This window comes from Typopeltis vanoorti, chromosome 14, assembly GCF_054136105.1.
Source record: "Typopeltis vanoorti isolate ZY-2024b chromosome 14, IOZ_Tvanoo_1.0, whole genome shotgun sequence".
In the NCBI taxonomy this organism is placed as follows: domain Eukaryota; kingdom Metazoa; phylum Arthropoda; class Arachnida; order Uropygi; family Thelyphonidae; genus Typopeltis; species Typopeltis vanoorti.
This window is the reverse complement of record NC_143562.1, coordinates 115,591,840-115,606,754: the sequence shown is the minus strand read 5'-3', so window position 1 is coordinate 115,606,754 and position 14,915 is coordinate 115,591,840. Positions and strand designations below refer to the sequence as shown.

General features: G+C 35.4%; 1 protein-coding gene across 1 annotated transcript in view; it reads left to right on the top strand.

The window, feature by feature from the left end:
• LOC150099851 (winged helix repair factor 1-like) overlaps positions 1-14,915 on the top strand; it is a 182,496-nt gene that overhangs the window by 110,424 nt on the left and 57,157 nt on the right. Inside the window, exon 5 of the mRNA XM_090403997.1 lies at positions 3,217-3,313. Within this exon, the coding sequence (XP_090260123.1) occupies positions 3,217-3,313 (97 nt within the window). The remainder of the gene's footprint in view (positions 1-3,216; positions 3,314-14,915) is intronic.

Here is a 14,915-nt window from a genome sequence, read left to right as displayed (position 1 = left end):
TTGTGTGTGATAGTGTGTGCCTCCCATGATGAGTCTCTCACTCCATGTAGGTCAGATAATAAGAATAAGGATTTTTGGCCACTTCAAGCTTCCTTTATGCGAAATGGTGGTGTTACACTTGGCAGCGAAACCCATGTACCTATGTAGTTCACTCCTAGATTGTTTCACCTAGCCTGATCAGTGCTTGTTGGCTATAGAATGTCTTGGACTATCAGTGAACCCCATGAAGATGAATGTAAAGGCAGTGGATTGCTTCTGTTGACAGGCTTCACTGAAGTTCAGTGTACTCCACATAGTGGTAGCCAAAACATCAGTGACATCAGCAATTTTAGACTTCTTAGTTTTATCCTAGCCATACAATCATGCAGTCTATTTGGTTATCCACAGAGAATGTTTTTAGTTCCCTTTTAGGCATAAATTGTGATAGTGTGTAGCATTTTAGGCAAAAGTTGATAGTAATTTGTGTTCTCTGATAAGTGTTTTTTGCCCAGTGGATGACTTTCAAAATATCAGTAGCTGTATTTATTTTGCTACAATTGCTACTTATATTTCATTCTTGTGGTATTGTGCATTGTGGTCTATATATGCATATCTCATATTAGATATGTAGTCAAAGCAGATAGCATTCAACAATTATTGAATATAAACTTTTGGTGGGATTAGTGGTGGTCGAGGGTGGTCTGAAAAGTTCTCTGTCTAATAATGAAAAACAAATTTATAATTTCAAAATTGTTTATTTTTCAACATAATCTCCCTTACGACTAAATACATTTATTCCAGCGATGCTACAGCGCCATTATCCCATTCCTGTAGTGGTTCTCAGTAAGATCTGCAAAATACCCCTCTAAGCTGCAATTACCTCTTGATTCGAAGAAAAATGCTTACCAGAGAGGAAGAGTTTTAGTTTTGAGAAGAGATAGAAGTCAGAGGGAGCCAAATCTGGTGAATACAGTGGATGTTCCAACAATTCAAAGTGCAGATCTACCTTAATTTTCCTATTGCCAAAACACATTTGTGGGCAAGTTCATTTTTCTGATGAAAGATGATTTTTTTTTCTTCTGCAAACTGGGCCTTTTCTCATGAATTTTTTCATCTAGTCTGGTTAAAAGATCAGAATAATATTCCCAGGTTATTGTTTTACCCTTTTCAAGATAATTAATAAACAAAATGCCTTTAGCATTCCAAAACACCGATGCCATGATCTTTCCTGCTGATGGAACCGACTTTGTCTTCTTTGGTGCTGAACAACTGACTTCTGTTCATTGTTCACTGTTTTGACCGCTATTTGGATTCTAGTGTGTAATGGCGAATCCAAGTCTCATCCATAGTAATAAATCGATGCACAAAATCAATTTTATTCTTGTTGAAACGCTCCAAGCATGAAAATCTCTGTTCAGAGATTTTCATGCGAGTGCGTTTTTGATCCGTTGTGAGCAAGCGCAGCACCCATCTTGCGCAAAGCTTTTTCATTTGCAATTCTTCATGCAAAATATATCCTACACATTCTTTTGAAATGCCTACAGTCTCAGCAATTTCACGCACTTTGACTCACCAGTCATCCAATACCATATCATACAGTTGATAAATGATTTCTGGTGTTGTTAGACTTTTTGGACATCCTTCACATGAATCATCTTCAAGGCTGGTATGGCCACATTTAAACTTGGCAGCCCATTTCTTAATTGTTGCAAACGAAGGAGAAGAGTGCCAATAAACTTTTATGTACTTCGAATGAATTTCTTTTGGCATTAAACCTTCGTTTACAAAGAATTTTATAACTGCACGATACTCAATTTTATCCATTTCAAGGGATATAGACAATGCTTTTGCTTCAGGCATTAGGCTGTATAAAACAAACTACTTGATAGAATGACTCGCAATTTCACATGGATGCTTATGACAGATGTACCAACTTAGAAGAAAAAATCTTGCTGATAGTGTTGCCATCTATGGTTGAGGCTGAGAACTTTTCAGACCATCCTTGTTATATTTGAGGTTGTGACATTCTTTTAATGAATTTTTGAACTTCTCATTATTTGCATTCATGATCTAAAATACAATTGACTACTAATTTTGATGAAATTTCTTTAATATGCTCAGATTGATTGGTTGGGGTACTGGTAGGAATAGAAGTTCATGTGACATTTCTTAGTTTGAGTCTGAGTATGTTAGAGTTTATCACAAGAATGTTTTTGGGGTAGGATATGGAATGAGTGAAAGGTAGTAAAAAATAACATTCTTAAGGATTACGTAAATTAAGGGGATATTAAATCCCTCATAGTTTTAAAACCGAATAAGAAACTCAAAGATTGGAATCAGAGTTTCTTGCCGAATATAGTAAACTATAAAGTATCGGTGATCACTTAGCGTGAGCTAATGCAAGTGACCCTAGTACATAGTACAATACCGGACGACTCGTTGCAAAGGTGGGGAAAGTTCAGATCGCTATTCTTAGGTATTTTCCATAATGTAAAAACACATTTCCTAGGAAATGTATGCTGTTATTACATTATAGAGGGAGGTCACTACCCAGACTGGTTTCCGCCTTTTTTGAGGCTTCATCAGTGAGTAGCTAGACCTAATACCAAAGCGTATAGCGAAAAGAACTTATATACTCTGAATACGAGTTTCCAAGCTACTCATTGATGAAGCCTCAAAAAAGGCTGAAACCGGTCTGGGTAGTGACCTCCCTCCATAATGCAAAACAGCATACATTTCCTAGGAAATGTGTTTTTACATTATGGAAAATACCTAAGAATAACGATCTGAACTTTCCCCACCTTTGCAACGAGTCGTCCGGTATTGTACTATGTACTAGGGTCACTTGCATTAGCTCACGCTAAGTGATCGCTGATACTTTATAGTTTACTATATTCGGCAAGAAACTCTCTGATTCCAATCTTTGAGTTTCTTATTCGGTTTTAAAACTATGTGGGATTTAATATCCCCTTAATTTAAGTAATGTTTTTCATTGCCGAAATGAAGCTTATTAGCTCTTTATACTCAAGTAAAATTCTTAAGGATTTTTTTTAAAGTTCACAGTGAGTCTCTGGTGTAATAATCAGAAAAGAAAATTTGAATTAAATGTGAAAGATGCTAATTGTAATGTGCTAAATATTATGTTTTTTTTTTAATGAAATATGCCAATGTTAAGTTTAAACATGATAAATAAATAATTTTAAAATAATAATGTTCATAAAACACTTTATTTTTCAGAGAATTTTTTGACAAAAGTTATGTTGAAATGTCCTGATGTTAGTTACAGTAGGGATGTACTAATAAAACAGTATTCACTAAAAGAAGATGACATTAGGTGAGAAGTTAATTATTTTTTTTTTAATGTGAAGTGTGTTTGGTGGGCATGCTTAGGTGTTGGAAGTTATTCACCTATGTTTTCATAATATTATAAATAACACCAAGACAATAAATATTAGAATATTTAATAAGTGGCTAATACTTCGCTAGATTTTAAATCAGTATAATCAGACCACATTATCCAAGCAATAAGTATAGGAAAATTTAGTTTGTAGCAGATAAATGACTTAACTTGATGTCCATTAACATTGGATGAATTGAAGTTTTTACAGTTGTTTGGTTGGAGTGGAATTTGGAATGACTCCCAAATTTTATGCAGCTTAATGCAATTGTGCTTGTTGAGGTTAGGAAAGTGTTCATTTGCCATTGCTGACTCTAGAAATAGTCTCTCCAACTTGTAATGACTGTATCCTATGCTAGTTTTAATCTTGTGTGAAGGATTCTGACAATCCTGACTTGTCATGTTGATAGCTGATGAACCTAATTTGCTCTCTGAGGCAGATATTAAGAAATCTTCTTGTCTATTTATCCAATTTCTCTTTATCCAGCATTAGATGGTAGCAAAGTAGAACATAATCTTTTATAATTTGAATTGTATCCTACACTTGGTGTTCATTTTAGACAAATTATGGACTCTACAGCCATGTTATAAATAATAATAATAAACAACACAAACGCATACAATTCACAATTGAGATTGAAAAGCAGAACACACTTCCATTCCTGGATACACTTGTCACACGTCTTTCTTCTAGCAGTTTTTCCTCACTGTTTACCAGAAACCAACACATACTGGCCAATATATACTGGCCCAACACAAAATTTTTAGTGATGATTTTTAGAATTTGATAAAACAATTAAATAAAAAGGAAAGGATAACTTTTGGTCTTATTATTTATCATGTAGTTAAACATTTCCAAAATATGTAAAAACAAATCAAATTGTCATTAACTTGTTAAAAGGGCTTTGAAGATTTGCTCTAATGAACAAGCACTTAAAGATTAATTAAAAGCTATCAGCAATATCTTCCTAAAAAATTATTACAGCCAAAATACTATCAACAAAATTCTGTACAAGACCCCACTTAAAAACAAAAATAAACTAGACTACAATAAGACTGTAACCATTCCATAAATTAAAGGGACATCAGATAAAATAAACAGAATACTACAAAATACAACCTTAAAGCCACTTTTAAATCTCCTGCAAAATTAAAGAACTTACTCAACTCATCCAAGGATCCACTCCCTCTGCTGGCCCATCCTGGAGTATGCCATATTCATTGCACCTGTAATTTTTCCCTATATAGGGGAAACAGGATGCACAATTCCTATCAGAAGAAAGAAATATAAACACATTAAATGTAATAACTATGGTCAAGCTGGTCTTTCTGATCATGCCCACTTACATAGAATTGACTGGAAATGCACCTGTTGTTTACATCACACCAAAACATGGTATGAACATAAATTTAAGGAGTCCTGTGAGATTCTTGTGAACTACCCTAATCTTAACAATAAGGAGAGTTTAAAAATCCCAAGAATATGGAAGGCACATATTCTAACCACTTGACCTATCTCCCTAAGTTAATTATAAATAGGACCTTAGCTAATCCAGGATCTTAAATCTAATATAACAATTGTCATGTTAAATTAGGACATCATTTTTACTGTATAAAACTCTATATGAAAGAATGTTTCTCTGATGTTTTCTTAAATAGAATATAGCTTTGATGTAGTTATTTTATTTTATTTCATTTGCTTATTTTAATTTATTTTATTTTCACTAGAGGTCAGGCCAGTAGAATAACCATTGATCAGATCGTTGTCTCTTTAGCATACTGTGTGAAATGTAATTTAGCTTGTCTCTCTCTCTCTACATATATGTATACTCTAAATCAGTGGTCTCCAAACTTTTCGCTGTGAGGGCCACATTGGCTACTTCAGCACTGTTCAGCGGGCCGTAGTAAAAAAAAAAACCCTCTAGAACTAGATATATGAGTTTTATTGAAAGCAGATAAAAGCTGATTACGGAGTATGTGAGATTAAATTATCGTATATTAATGACAACAAACATTATCAGCAAATTCTCATATTTTTATCACAAATTATAATAAAACCATTAATGTGAATGATGTAACTGTGTTTGTGTTTTTAAAATCTTATTAAACTCAGGTTCAAATTTTGAAGTGCTAATTACAAGTAGCGATTTCAAATGTTCATCAGATAAATTTGCCCTGTATTTTGACTTGATATATTTCATTTGGGAAAAAGTTTGTTCTCAAAGATGCGTTGTCCAAAAATAGAGATAAATTTACAAGTAAATTTCTTCAAATTTGCTTGTAAAATTTTGTAAAATTCAAATTTTTTCTTCGTTAGTCTGTTTTAACACTGACCTTTTATAGTCAGAAAGACCGTAACTTGGATTACGGTTACTTTTTGCTATTCAGGAATATATTTTGAACACAATTTTAATTAATGCATTTGGAATCTATCAAAACCCTTGTTTTTTTTTTTTTTTTTTTTGCAGATTCTTATTGAAAAATTAGTCCAATTGGCAGGCCAGATAAAATCATATCGCAGGCCGTAGTTTGGAGACCCCTGCTCTAGATGATGACCTTAATATTAAAGTCGAAACATTGGGAAATTAAAAATTATTATTATAACTGTTGAAAGTTTATTTTTCACTTGGTCAGACTATAATAAATTTAGTTTAATCCTTTTTTTTGCACACACTTGGATGTCGTCCACATCCAAGTGTGTGCAAACGAAGTTTGCGCCTGAAAGTATCTTCAGGACTGGGGTAAAGTGGTACAACACCGGGCGACTCCTTGCAAAGGTGAACTAGTCGAAACTAGTCTGAGTAGTGGCCCTTCCCTTAATGCATAACATTATACAATTCCACAAGGAGATGTGTTTTGCATTATGGGAGATACTGAGGTAGGAGTGTTGGTAGCTTGCTCCACCTTTGCAAGGAGTCGCCCGGTGTTGTACCACTTTACCCCAGTCCTGAAGATACTTTCAGGCGCAAACTTCGTTTGCACACACTTGGATAAAGGATTAAACTAAATTTATTATTATTTATAACACGGTTGTAGAGTCCATAATTTGTCTAAAACGAATGCTGATCACTGTATAACACTAAAGAAAAGGACTACACTTGATGTTGTTTCTGTATTGTGGCAATAGTATGTGCTCTGATGATCCTGTTTAAAATACAACAAAATATTAGTGAGTTATCTTATTATTTATTGTTTTGGTGTTGTTTAATTCATAGACAGATAGATATGCAAGATATCTGCTATTTAGTGGTATCCAACTATCATGTTAATTTTTAGCGACAGCTGAATTTGATAAAACAATTAAATAAAAGGGAAAGGATAACTTTTAGTCTTATTATTTATCATGTAGTTACACATTTCCAAAATGTATAAAAACAAATGCATTATTTCTTATAATTGCAAATGCTTTCTTATATGAACATTTGCAATTTTTACAGCCTGTCAGACTATTTGATTGTGATATTTTTATTTGTAAAAAGGACTCTCCTCTAGTGTAATTTTTTATTTCTGTAACATAAACTTGAGAAAAGAAATTATTGAAATTTCCAATGATGTTTTCACAGTATTGAAGAACTGCTGTCTTACAAGTACCCTTCATCTCAGCGCCATGTTGCTTACCATGTCAGGTAGCAGTGCACTTGCGTGAACATTCTATTTTCGAAGAGGAAGTTGAATTAGTGTGAGAGAGAAATAGAACAACTGTTGCATTCATTAAAACAGAAAGGAAGAGATGATGTTCAAGAGGAGTTGGAAATTTTCGAGGAGAAATAGAGTTTTAAGGAATTTCTTAAGCCGAAAAGGTGAATAAGAGTGTTACGAGGGAAAGAAAATTAACAGATAAATTTTCTTAATATGAAGAAAAGTTGTGATAGATGAAAGTGATTATATAGTTTCTCTTGAAGCAGCAGGCAGTTCCTTTTTGATATGGTATGCAGCAAACATATCCCAGATAAGTGCTATAAACCCATAAGAGATGAATTTTTTTTGTATTTAAAGAAAATGATGCAGCTTCCACAAGGAAACTGGGAACTTTAAAATTATCTTCATATTCCAAAGAAATAGGAAAGGAACTGAACTGAAAAGAAGGTATGAAGGAAATACGTTATTTTTTTAATAAAGATTATGCAAAAATTATTTTATTTTGTTTTAGAGGAGAAACAGGTATGAGTTAAGAAATTTATATTTTATAGCATTATTGAGAGCTGAAGAAACTGTTATGAACTTAAAGTTTGTGTATTCTCACAAAATCCTGTGATTTTGAAGAGAAGGAATCTTATGTAAGGTTTATGTTTTTTAAGTGTGTGGCCCTTATTCTGTTTAGATATTTAAAATGCAAAATTGTATATAGCACTTGCAAAACATAAACATCTTACACATACCATTTAAGGTAATACAGAAAAATCTACACTAATATTATTTGTAAATAAATATATTATTTTTGAATTTCCTTTGTCTCTCACTCTATCTCTTAATTTATCATTATAATATCCCAGATACGAATTTGTGGTATTAACGAACTATTTGTCTTATAATAAAAAGAAAGAGGAAACACTTAAAACAAATAATATATGTACATGACCTTCTAAATTTCAAGTCAAAAGAAATATTAAAATATAACTGTCAACTATGTCTCATGCTACCTGAGATGTGAAAATATTCATGAATTGTAGTATTTCTTGAAATGAAATTTAGCAAATTTTCTTATGAATGATGATGACTCAATGTAAGTAGTATTAATGACTTAATATAAGATTAGCTAGTATTTCAATAGGCAGTTTGGTAGTTTTCTTTAAGAAAATGTGTTGTGTTAATTTCATGCATTCACAAAGGAACTGAGTGCCGTATTCATTGTAGCATGCAAAGAAATGCAACTGACTCTGACTTGAGCAAATCCTGTTCTGGAGAACCCATCTTAGTGTAACACACACCTGAAAAGTCTCAGCCTATTGGTAAGTATGGCATTTTAGTTCCAGACAGTCCTGTGGTCTGCTGCTTGGACAATTTTCTTCCACTTATTTCTATCTTGGGCATCCCTCCTTTCCACTCCAACTTCTTCCATATCCTTTTTGATGTTTTCCCACCATCCTTTCCTTGGACTTCCATTTCTTCTCTTACCCTTCATTTCCATTGTTGTGACTCTCTGAATTGGGTGGTCTACTGGTCTTCTCCATACATGGCCGGCCACTTTCTCTTGCATTGCATATTTGGCCAGAAACTTTCATACCCATGCTGTTGAAATTGTACTTGAGCTTCAAAATCATTTCTTCATTCAATAAATTCTTCACACAAATTTGGATGAACAGAGGTTGCATCAGAAAGAAATGGATATATGACCCATTCGGATATTTTAAGCTCATCAAAGTCTTTGAATCTGGTCATCAATTCTTCTTTTGGTGTCAGAAGATGGGAACATTAACAATCCAAATCTGTATATAATATTAAATCATCTATTATATGTAGACTTGGGAACTGCAGAAATCTCATCTTGCAATGCTCTGCTTGTAGAATATTAATTTGCTGATAAAAGCATTTATCATTCCCTTTGCTTTAATTAAGATTCATGTTGCTTCCCTGCAATTTGATGTTAACCCTCATTTAATTTGGTGAAAATCTCGGAAAGATATGCAATGTCAAGTTTTCCTTTTTTAGAACTACATTTGTTCTCATCACATGAATTAAGACATTCCAAAACAGTATTGTAGAGATCATTAAAGCGTGGCAGAAAGTTTCCATTTGAGTGCCATCTAACTTCAGTGTGAAGCAAAAGACATTGAAATTCTTCCTCGTTTTCATGGCAAAGTTCATGAAAAAATATGGGTAATCAATGACTGGGCTTTTATTTTATTCACTGCTTTTATAACATCAACCAAAGTCTTTAGTCTTTGTCAAAACATCTTAGTCTACAGCTAAGTGCTATCTATGAAGAATGCAGTGAATTGTAAAGATGTTTGGAACTGCTTCTTTTAAATGTGCTATAAATCCATGATGAGCAATCATAGCTGGTGCTCCATCAGTTGCACATGCAATAATATTTGTGGGAGGAATGTTTTTAGCATTAAAAAGTCTAACAACCTTACAAATTGTAGAATCTTTTGTGTCAGTTTGCAGTTGTTCAGCAAATAGAAACTCTTCAATAATTTTTTCATTAGTATTTATATAATGCACATAGACCATTAACAAAGTTTCACTGTCACGTAAAGTTGTCTCTCCAAGTTGAACAGAAAATTCTATGGTTTTTAAATCATCACAAAGTTTTTTTTTTTTTTTTTTTTCAATGTCCTTTGCCATTTCATCAATTCTTGTTGATACTGAACTACTGCTGAGAGGAACTGATGACATCATATTACTTTTACCTGGGCGAATCATCGTATCTAAAACTTCATTTATAGCCGGTAAGATGAGTTTTGCCAATAGTATATGGCTTTCCACATTTGGCAATTAATTTTTAAAGTTTGTAAGGCATAACATTATTAACCTTTTAAGTCTACAACTAACCTTTTAAGTCCAGGATGATTTTTAAATTTAATCTTTAATTTGCAAAAGTACTCCACATCCTTTTTTGCTTTATTTGGATGCTTCATTCATAAATGCTCAATCAATCTTGAAGGCTTTGTTTGAGAAAGTTTTTTCACATATTAAGCACATTGGTAACTGCTCATTATTTATAGATGGAATAACTCCATATTTTAAATATTCACTGGAATATTGACGACACTCTTTTTTTCACTCATTTTAATGGGCTACATTGCTACACAATAACAACGAAATGCACCACACAATACTAGATGTAAACTGCAAACCAGGGTTGTCAGATAGGCATTAGGAAAAGTAGCAAATAAAGCTTATAAAAGTCATGGATTCTGCTACAAATAGCACAAATTAATTATTTTGAATGTAGAAAATTCAGACCAAAAAATAGCCCAATTGCTTAACTTCCAATGTAAAATTTCTAAAAAATAAGTAGTGAATAAATTTGAACATTATCGCTAGACATAGAATATTCTGAAAATTGTTGCCAAACATGCAATATAAATAGTGATGCTAGATTAAATTCAGAAATTTTTGCTTTTATTATACAGGGTGTCCCAAAATTCACGCAAGAAGTAATTTTGATAGAAAACACAGGTTTTTAATTAAAAATTGTAATTTCTTATTGATTCATAAAGTATACAGTATAGGGTTATGCATGGAATAGCATATCGGGTAAATGGCCTCCACGGCTTTGCTGGCACATACGCACTCTTTTGTCGAAATTTTCCATGACCGTTTTGCATAAATGTGGCTGAATTTCGTTGATACAGTGCTCAATTTCTGCCTTCAAGGCGTGGGTGGTCGTGGGCTTGTTGGCATAAACCTTAGCCTTCAAAAAACCCCAAAGAAAAAAAGTCCAACGGCATTAAGTCACATGATCTGGGCGGCCAATTCTGATCGCCAAAACGGGAAATTACACGACGGTAATTTCTCATGCAGTAATTGAATTATTTCTCGGGCTGTATGGCATGTGGCACCGTCTTGTTGAAACCACATGTCGTCCACATCCATATCTTGCAATTTAGGCACAAAAAACTGATCATGTCGCGATAGCGAGCCCCATTAACTGTTATTGCCTTACTAACCGCATTTTCGAAGAAGAATGGACCGATGATGCCTCCAGCCCAAAATCCGCACCAAACAGTGACACGTTGTGGAAGCATTTGTTTCTCAACAATCACTTGTGGATTTTCTGAACCCCAAATGCGACAATTTTGTCGATTAACGAAGCCATCAAGATGAAAATGAGCCTCATTGCTGAAGATGATGAAGATGATTTTGTTCGAAAAATAAGCATCCACTTGTTGTTGTTCCATAATCCATTCAATGAACTCTCTTCGCTGTGTGTGTGGTCATTTTTAATAACCCTGAACTGTCAGCTGTTACGCTGTCTTTTTTTTCTCGTTGGCAACACTTTACCACACAAATGGTGCTAATTTAAATCTTGCGTGAATTTTGGGACACCCTGTATTAGTAGTATAATGCTTACCACCTCCCTCAGCGTTCACAGCACCCCCAGATGGTGCTATGCGCTACCACCCAGGTTAGGAACCACTGTTCCTGGTTGGAATGAAGGAAGTTGATGAGAAGTTAGTTCGGTTTGTTTGAAGCTGGACAGTGTATGGGTGATGGCTAGTGGCCACTCTAATTCTTCCATGGTTAAAAGAAAGTGGAGGAATGGTAGCAGCCAATTCAGAGGAGCAATGCCCATGAAAGTAACTATAGAAAGGGCACAACGTTGAAACAGAGTGCCTATGATAAAGTGACTGAAGGGAGTCTGTGAGAGAAGGGCTGTCTAATAAGTGGATTGCCCTCTTCTGAATATCTCCAAGAATTCTTAGAGAATCTTGGGTCCTCCACCCAAAATGTGGGAACAGTATTCCAAAGTTGGATGGATCTGAGACTTATAGAGTGTTAGGATTGAGAGGAAGAGAAGTAATGTTTAGAATGGAAAAGAACATCAAGCTTTTTAGAGGCTTAGGAGGCTATGTGAGTAATGGGTTTGTGCCAGGATAAACTGGATATGACAGTCAACCCAAGGACATTATCAGAAATGAAAGGGAATGAGGTAGGATTTTCTTGTGGCAGGCTTGAGTTTTTTTTGGTATTGATTACTAAGTTGTCTTCACCCCATTTCAGGATGATGATGAGGAGGTCAGTGTTTAAGTCACTAGTTATGGAAGATCTCGAGGCATCTAATATTAGGGTACTGCAGAAAATTTATTGAATGAAAATGAGAAATGAAGTGTACTATGACTGGCAAAGCTGCGAATAAGATTTCAAGTCAGAGAAAGGAGGTCATTGATGTAAAGGAGAAAGAATGTGGGTGAGAGCATAGAACCTGAGGCACTTCGCTATTTATGGGGAAATTTGATGAGAGGAAGCCATCCACCACGACACACTATAAACAACCAGTGAGGAAGCTGGTTATCCAATCACAGAGTGTAGAAAGAAAGTTATAAGATGGCAGCTTGTTCAGGAGGCTTAAGTGCCAGACACAATCAGATGCCTTGGAAATATCGACAGCAATAACATGGGTTTCTTCAAATCTTTCCTCGGTCCAAAGGTAGGTGTGATTGGCTAGGAGGTTGGCTATAGAATGAGAATGGTGGAATCCTTATTGGTGATTGCTAATTAACTCATGAGTCTTTAAGTAATGAAGAAGCTGGTTGTTGATAACCTTCTCCATCAGTTTTGAAAGTACTGAGATGAGAGCAATGGAAATGATAGATGGTTGACTTTTGTCTGCTTTTTTTTTTTTTTTTTTGGTACAGGCTGGATGTGCGCTTGCTTTCCATACTGTTGGCTAGATGCCAGTAGAATATGAAAGTTTATATAGATGATACAGGATGGGTATCAATTCTGAAGCACAAGTTTTGAACACAACCAGAGGAATACCATTTGGACCAGGAGCCTTGTTAGTATCAATATTAATGAGGAATTAATTTTTCTGATGTCCTTTTGGTGAAAGTTTAGAGGAGGTATTCAGTGGGCAGTTTGTGGAAGTACACGAGGTGATTTGCTTTCGTTGTCTAGGCAGGAGTTGGAGGAAAACACTGATACCAAGAGGTCTCTGTGGTAGCCTCACCCAAGGTGAGGCTACCACAGTGCCATCAGGATGCAAGAGAGGTGGTAACATGGATGGGCAGAAACTTCACCCAACAGCCTTAGCAAGGGACCAGAAGACTTGACTGCCAGTTGAACAGGAAGCAATTTTAATTCCATTTCATTCTTATGAAGTCTACTTTGGAATCATTGATAACTTTTTTACATGTGTTTCTAGCTATTGTGTAAGCTGAACGATATGCTGGAGTTTTTAATTTAAGCCATTGAACATAAGCTTCATTTTTATCATGGACATCAGAGGCACATTTTTTTTTGAGACCCAGGGCTTAGATACAGGTCAGGGATTTGCAGTGGAGTGGGGAATGAAGGCGCTCATTCCGGTGAGGAATCAGAGGCTCCAGATCATCTCAGTTGGCACAATTATAGTGCCATAAGATATGAGGCTGAGATTGACTGGGAGGAGGAGATGAACTGTAGAGAAGGAGACTTGAATAAGATTGTGGTCAGAGTTGCTTACGGGAAAGCAAACATCCACAGTATATTCGGATGGAAAAGTGCTTAAGAAAAGGTCAAGAAATGTTGGTAGAATGATGAGGATTGTCTGGTATTCTGGTTATTAGATTAATTATTTGCGTTTGGCCATGACTGATGGCAAATGATTCAGCTTCCCTACCAGCTTGATCTGTGAAGTTAGAGTAGGGGAGCCAGTTTATGTTATGAATGTTACAGTCCCCCAAGGAGGATAATCTCACAATTTGGGTAATTAGTTTGTAAGAAATCAGTTTTTAGTGATAGGTAGTCAAAAAGGGCAGCAACAGCAGCAGGATTGTCAGCATTAGGAGAGCAATAAAGGCAGCATATGAAGGCTGTAAAGTGAGGTAAGGAAATCTTGAGCCAGAGCAGATCGAAAAGTGGACATTGTAAGACTTGGACAGTGTTTGACAGGGATATCAGATTTCACAAAAGCACATGTTCTGTGCTTTTTTGCAAAATGCATCGTGTAGGATGTAGCTGGGATAGTTGAGGTGGACTGTGGCTGTGAAGGATGCCAACTGAGGTTCTGTTAGGAAAAACAGATCACGTTTTGATGTCTTTAAGTGGTGAATGTATGTCATTAATTTTTGTATTAATGCCTCTAATGTTGGTACAGTGATCATGGAAACATTGGAAACTTTTTTTTTTTTTGTTTGTATCTGCAGTTAAAACTCACACTCAGCGAGTGCCCTGACTCCAGTCCAAGTGTGGCCTTTAACAGTGCCCCCCCCCCCACATGCCATTGACCCAGTCTCCCTCCAGGCATGACCGGGAAGGGTAAGCAGCAGTATTATTCGCTAGCTGATCAGGAAGCCTCCATCAGATACATTACCATTGGGTTCAGTCCCATGAACTATCTAGCAGCCAACCTGACTCCTTAATTGAAAATGATAATGGTGTAATGAGTATGCCCACCATCACTTAAACTGCATGTGGGAAGAAAGGAGGACAGAAACTGAAGGCCCTACTCTGGGGATGAAACATGGCAGAAACTACTTCACACCTCCAAAAGGCAGGGTAGTGGTGTTTCACCAGGCAATGAAAGACATGCCACCTAGATAGAGGTCTAGTTGGCGTTTCCTCGCAACTGGTGAAGATGACGCATTTAAGGCAACCTAAGTACTTGCAGAAGATCTGTAAGAGAACTGGACATAATTGGTGCTACCTAAACAGAGAGATTCTTACAGATGAGATTCTACTAAATATTAAAAATATAGGATGTTATGTGTGGGGAAAAATTATCAAGGAAAGGAAGGAGTAGTGATAACATAAAACATGAAGATACCTGACCGGAATGCAGTTTCCAGTAGAGGAAAACTCTAGTGGAGTTATACTCTACTGGAGTTAAACTCCAGCAGACAAACTTTAAAATGAAGAAATGGAAGTGGAAATTGTGCTTAAGAAGAAG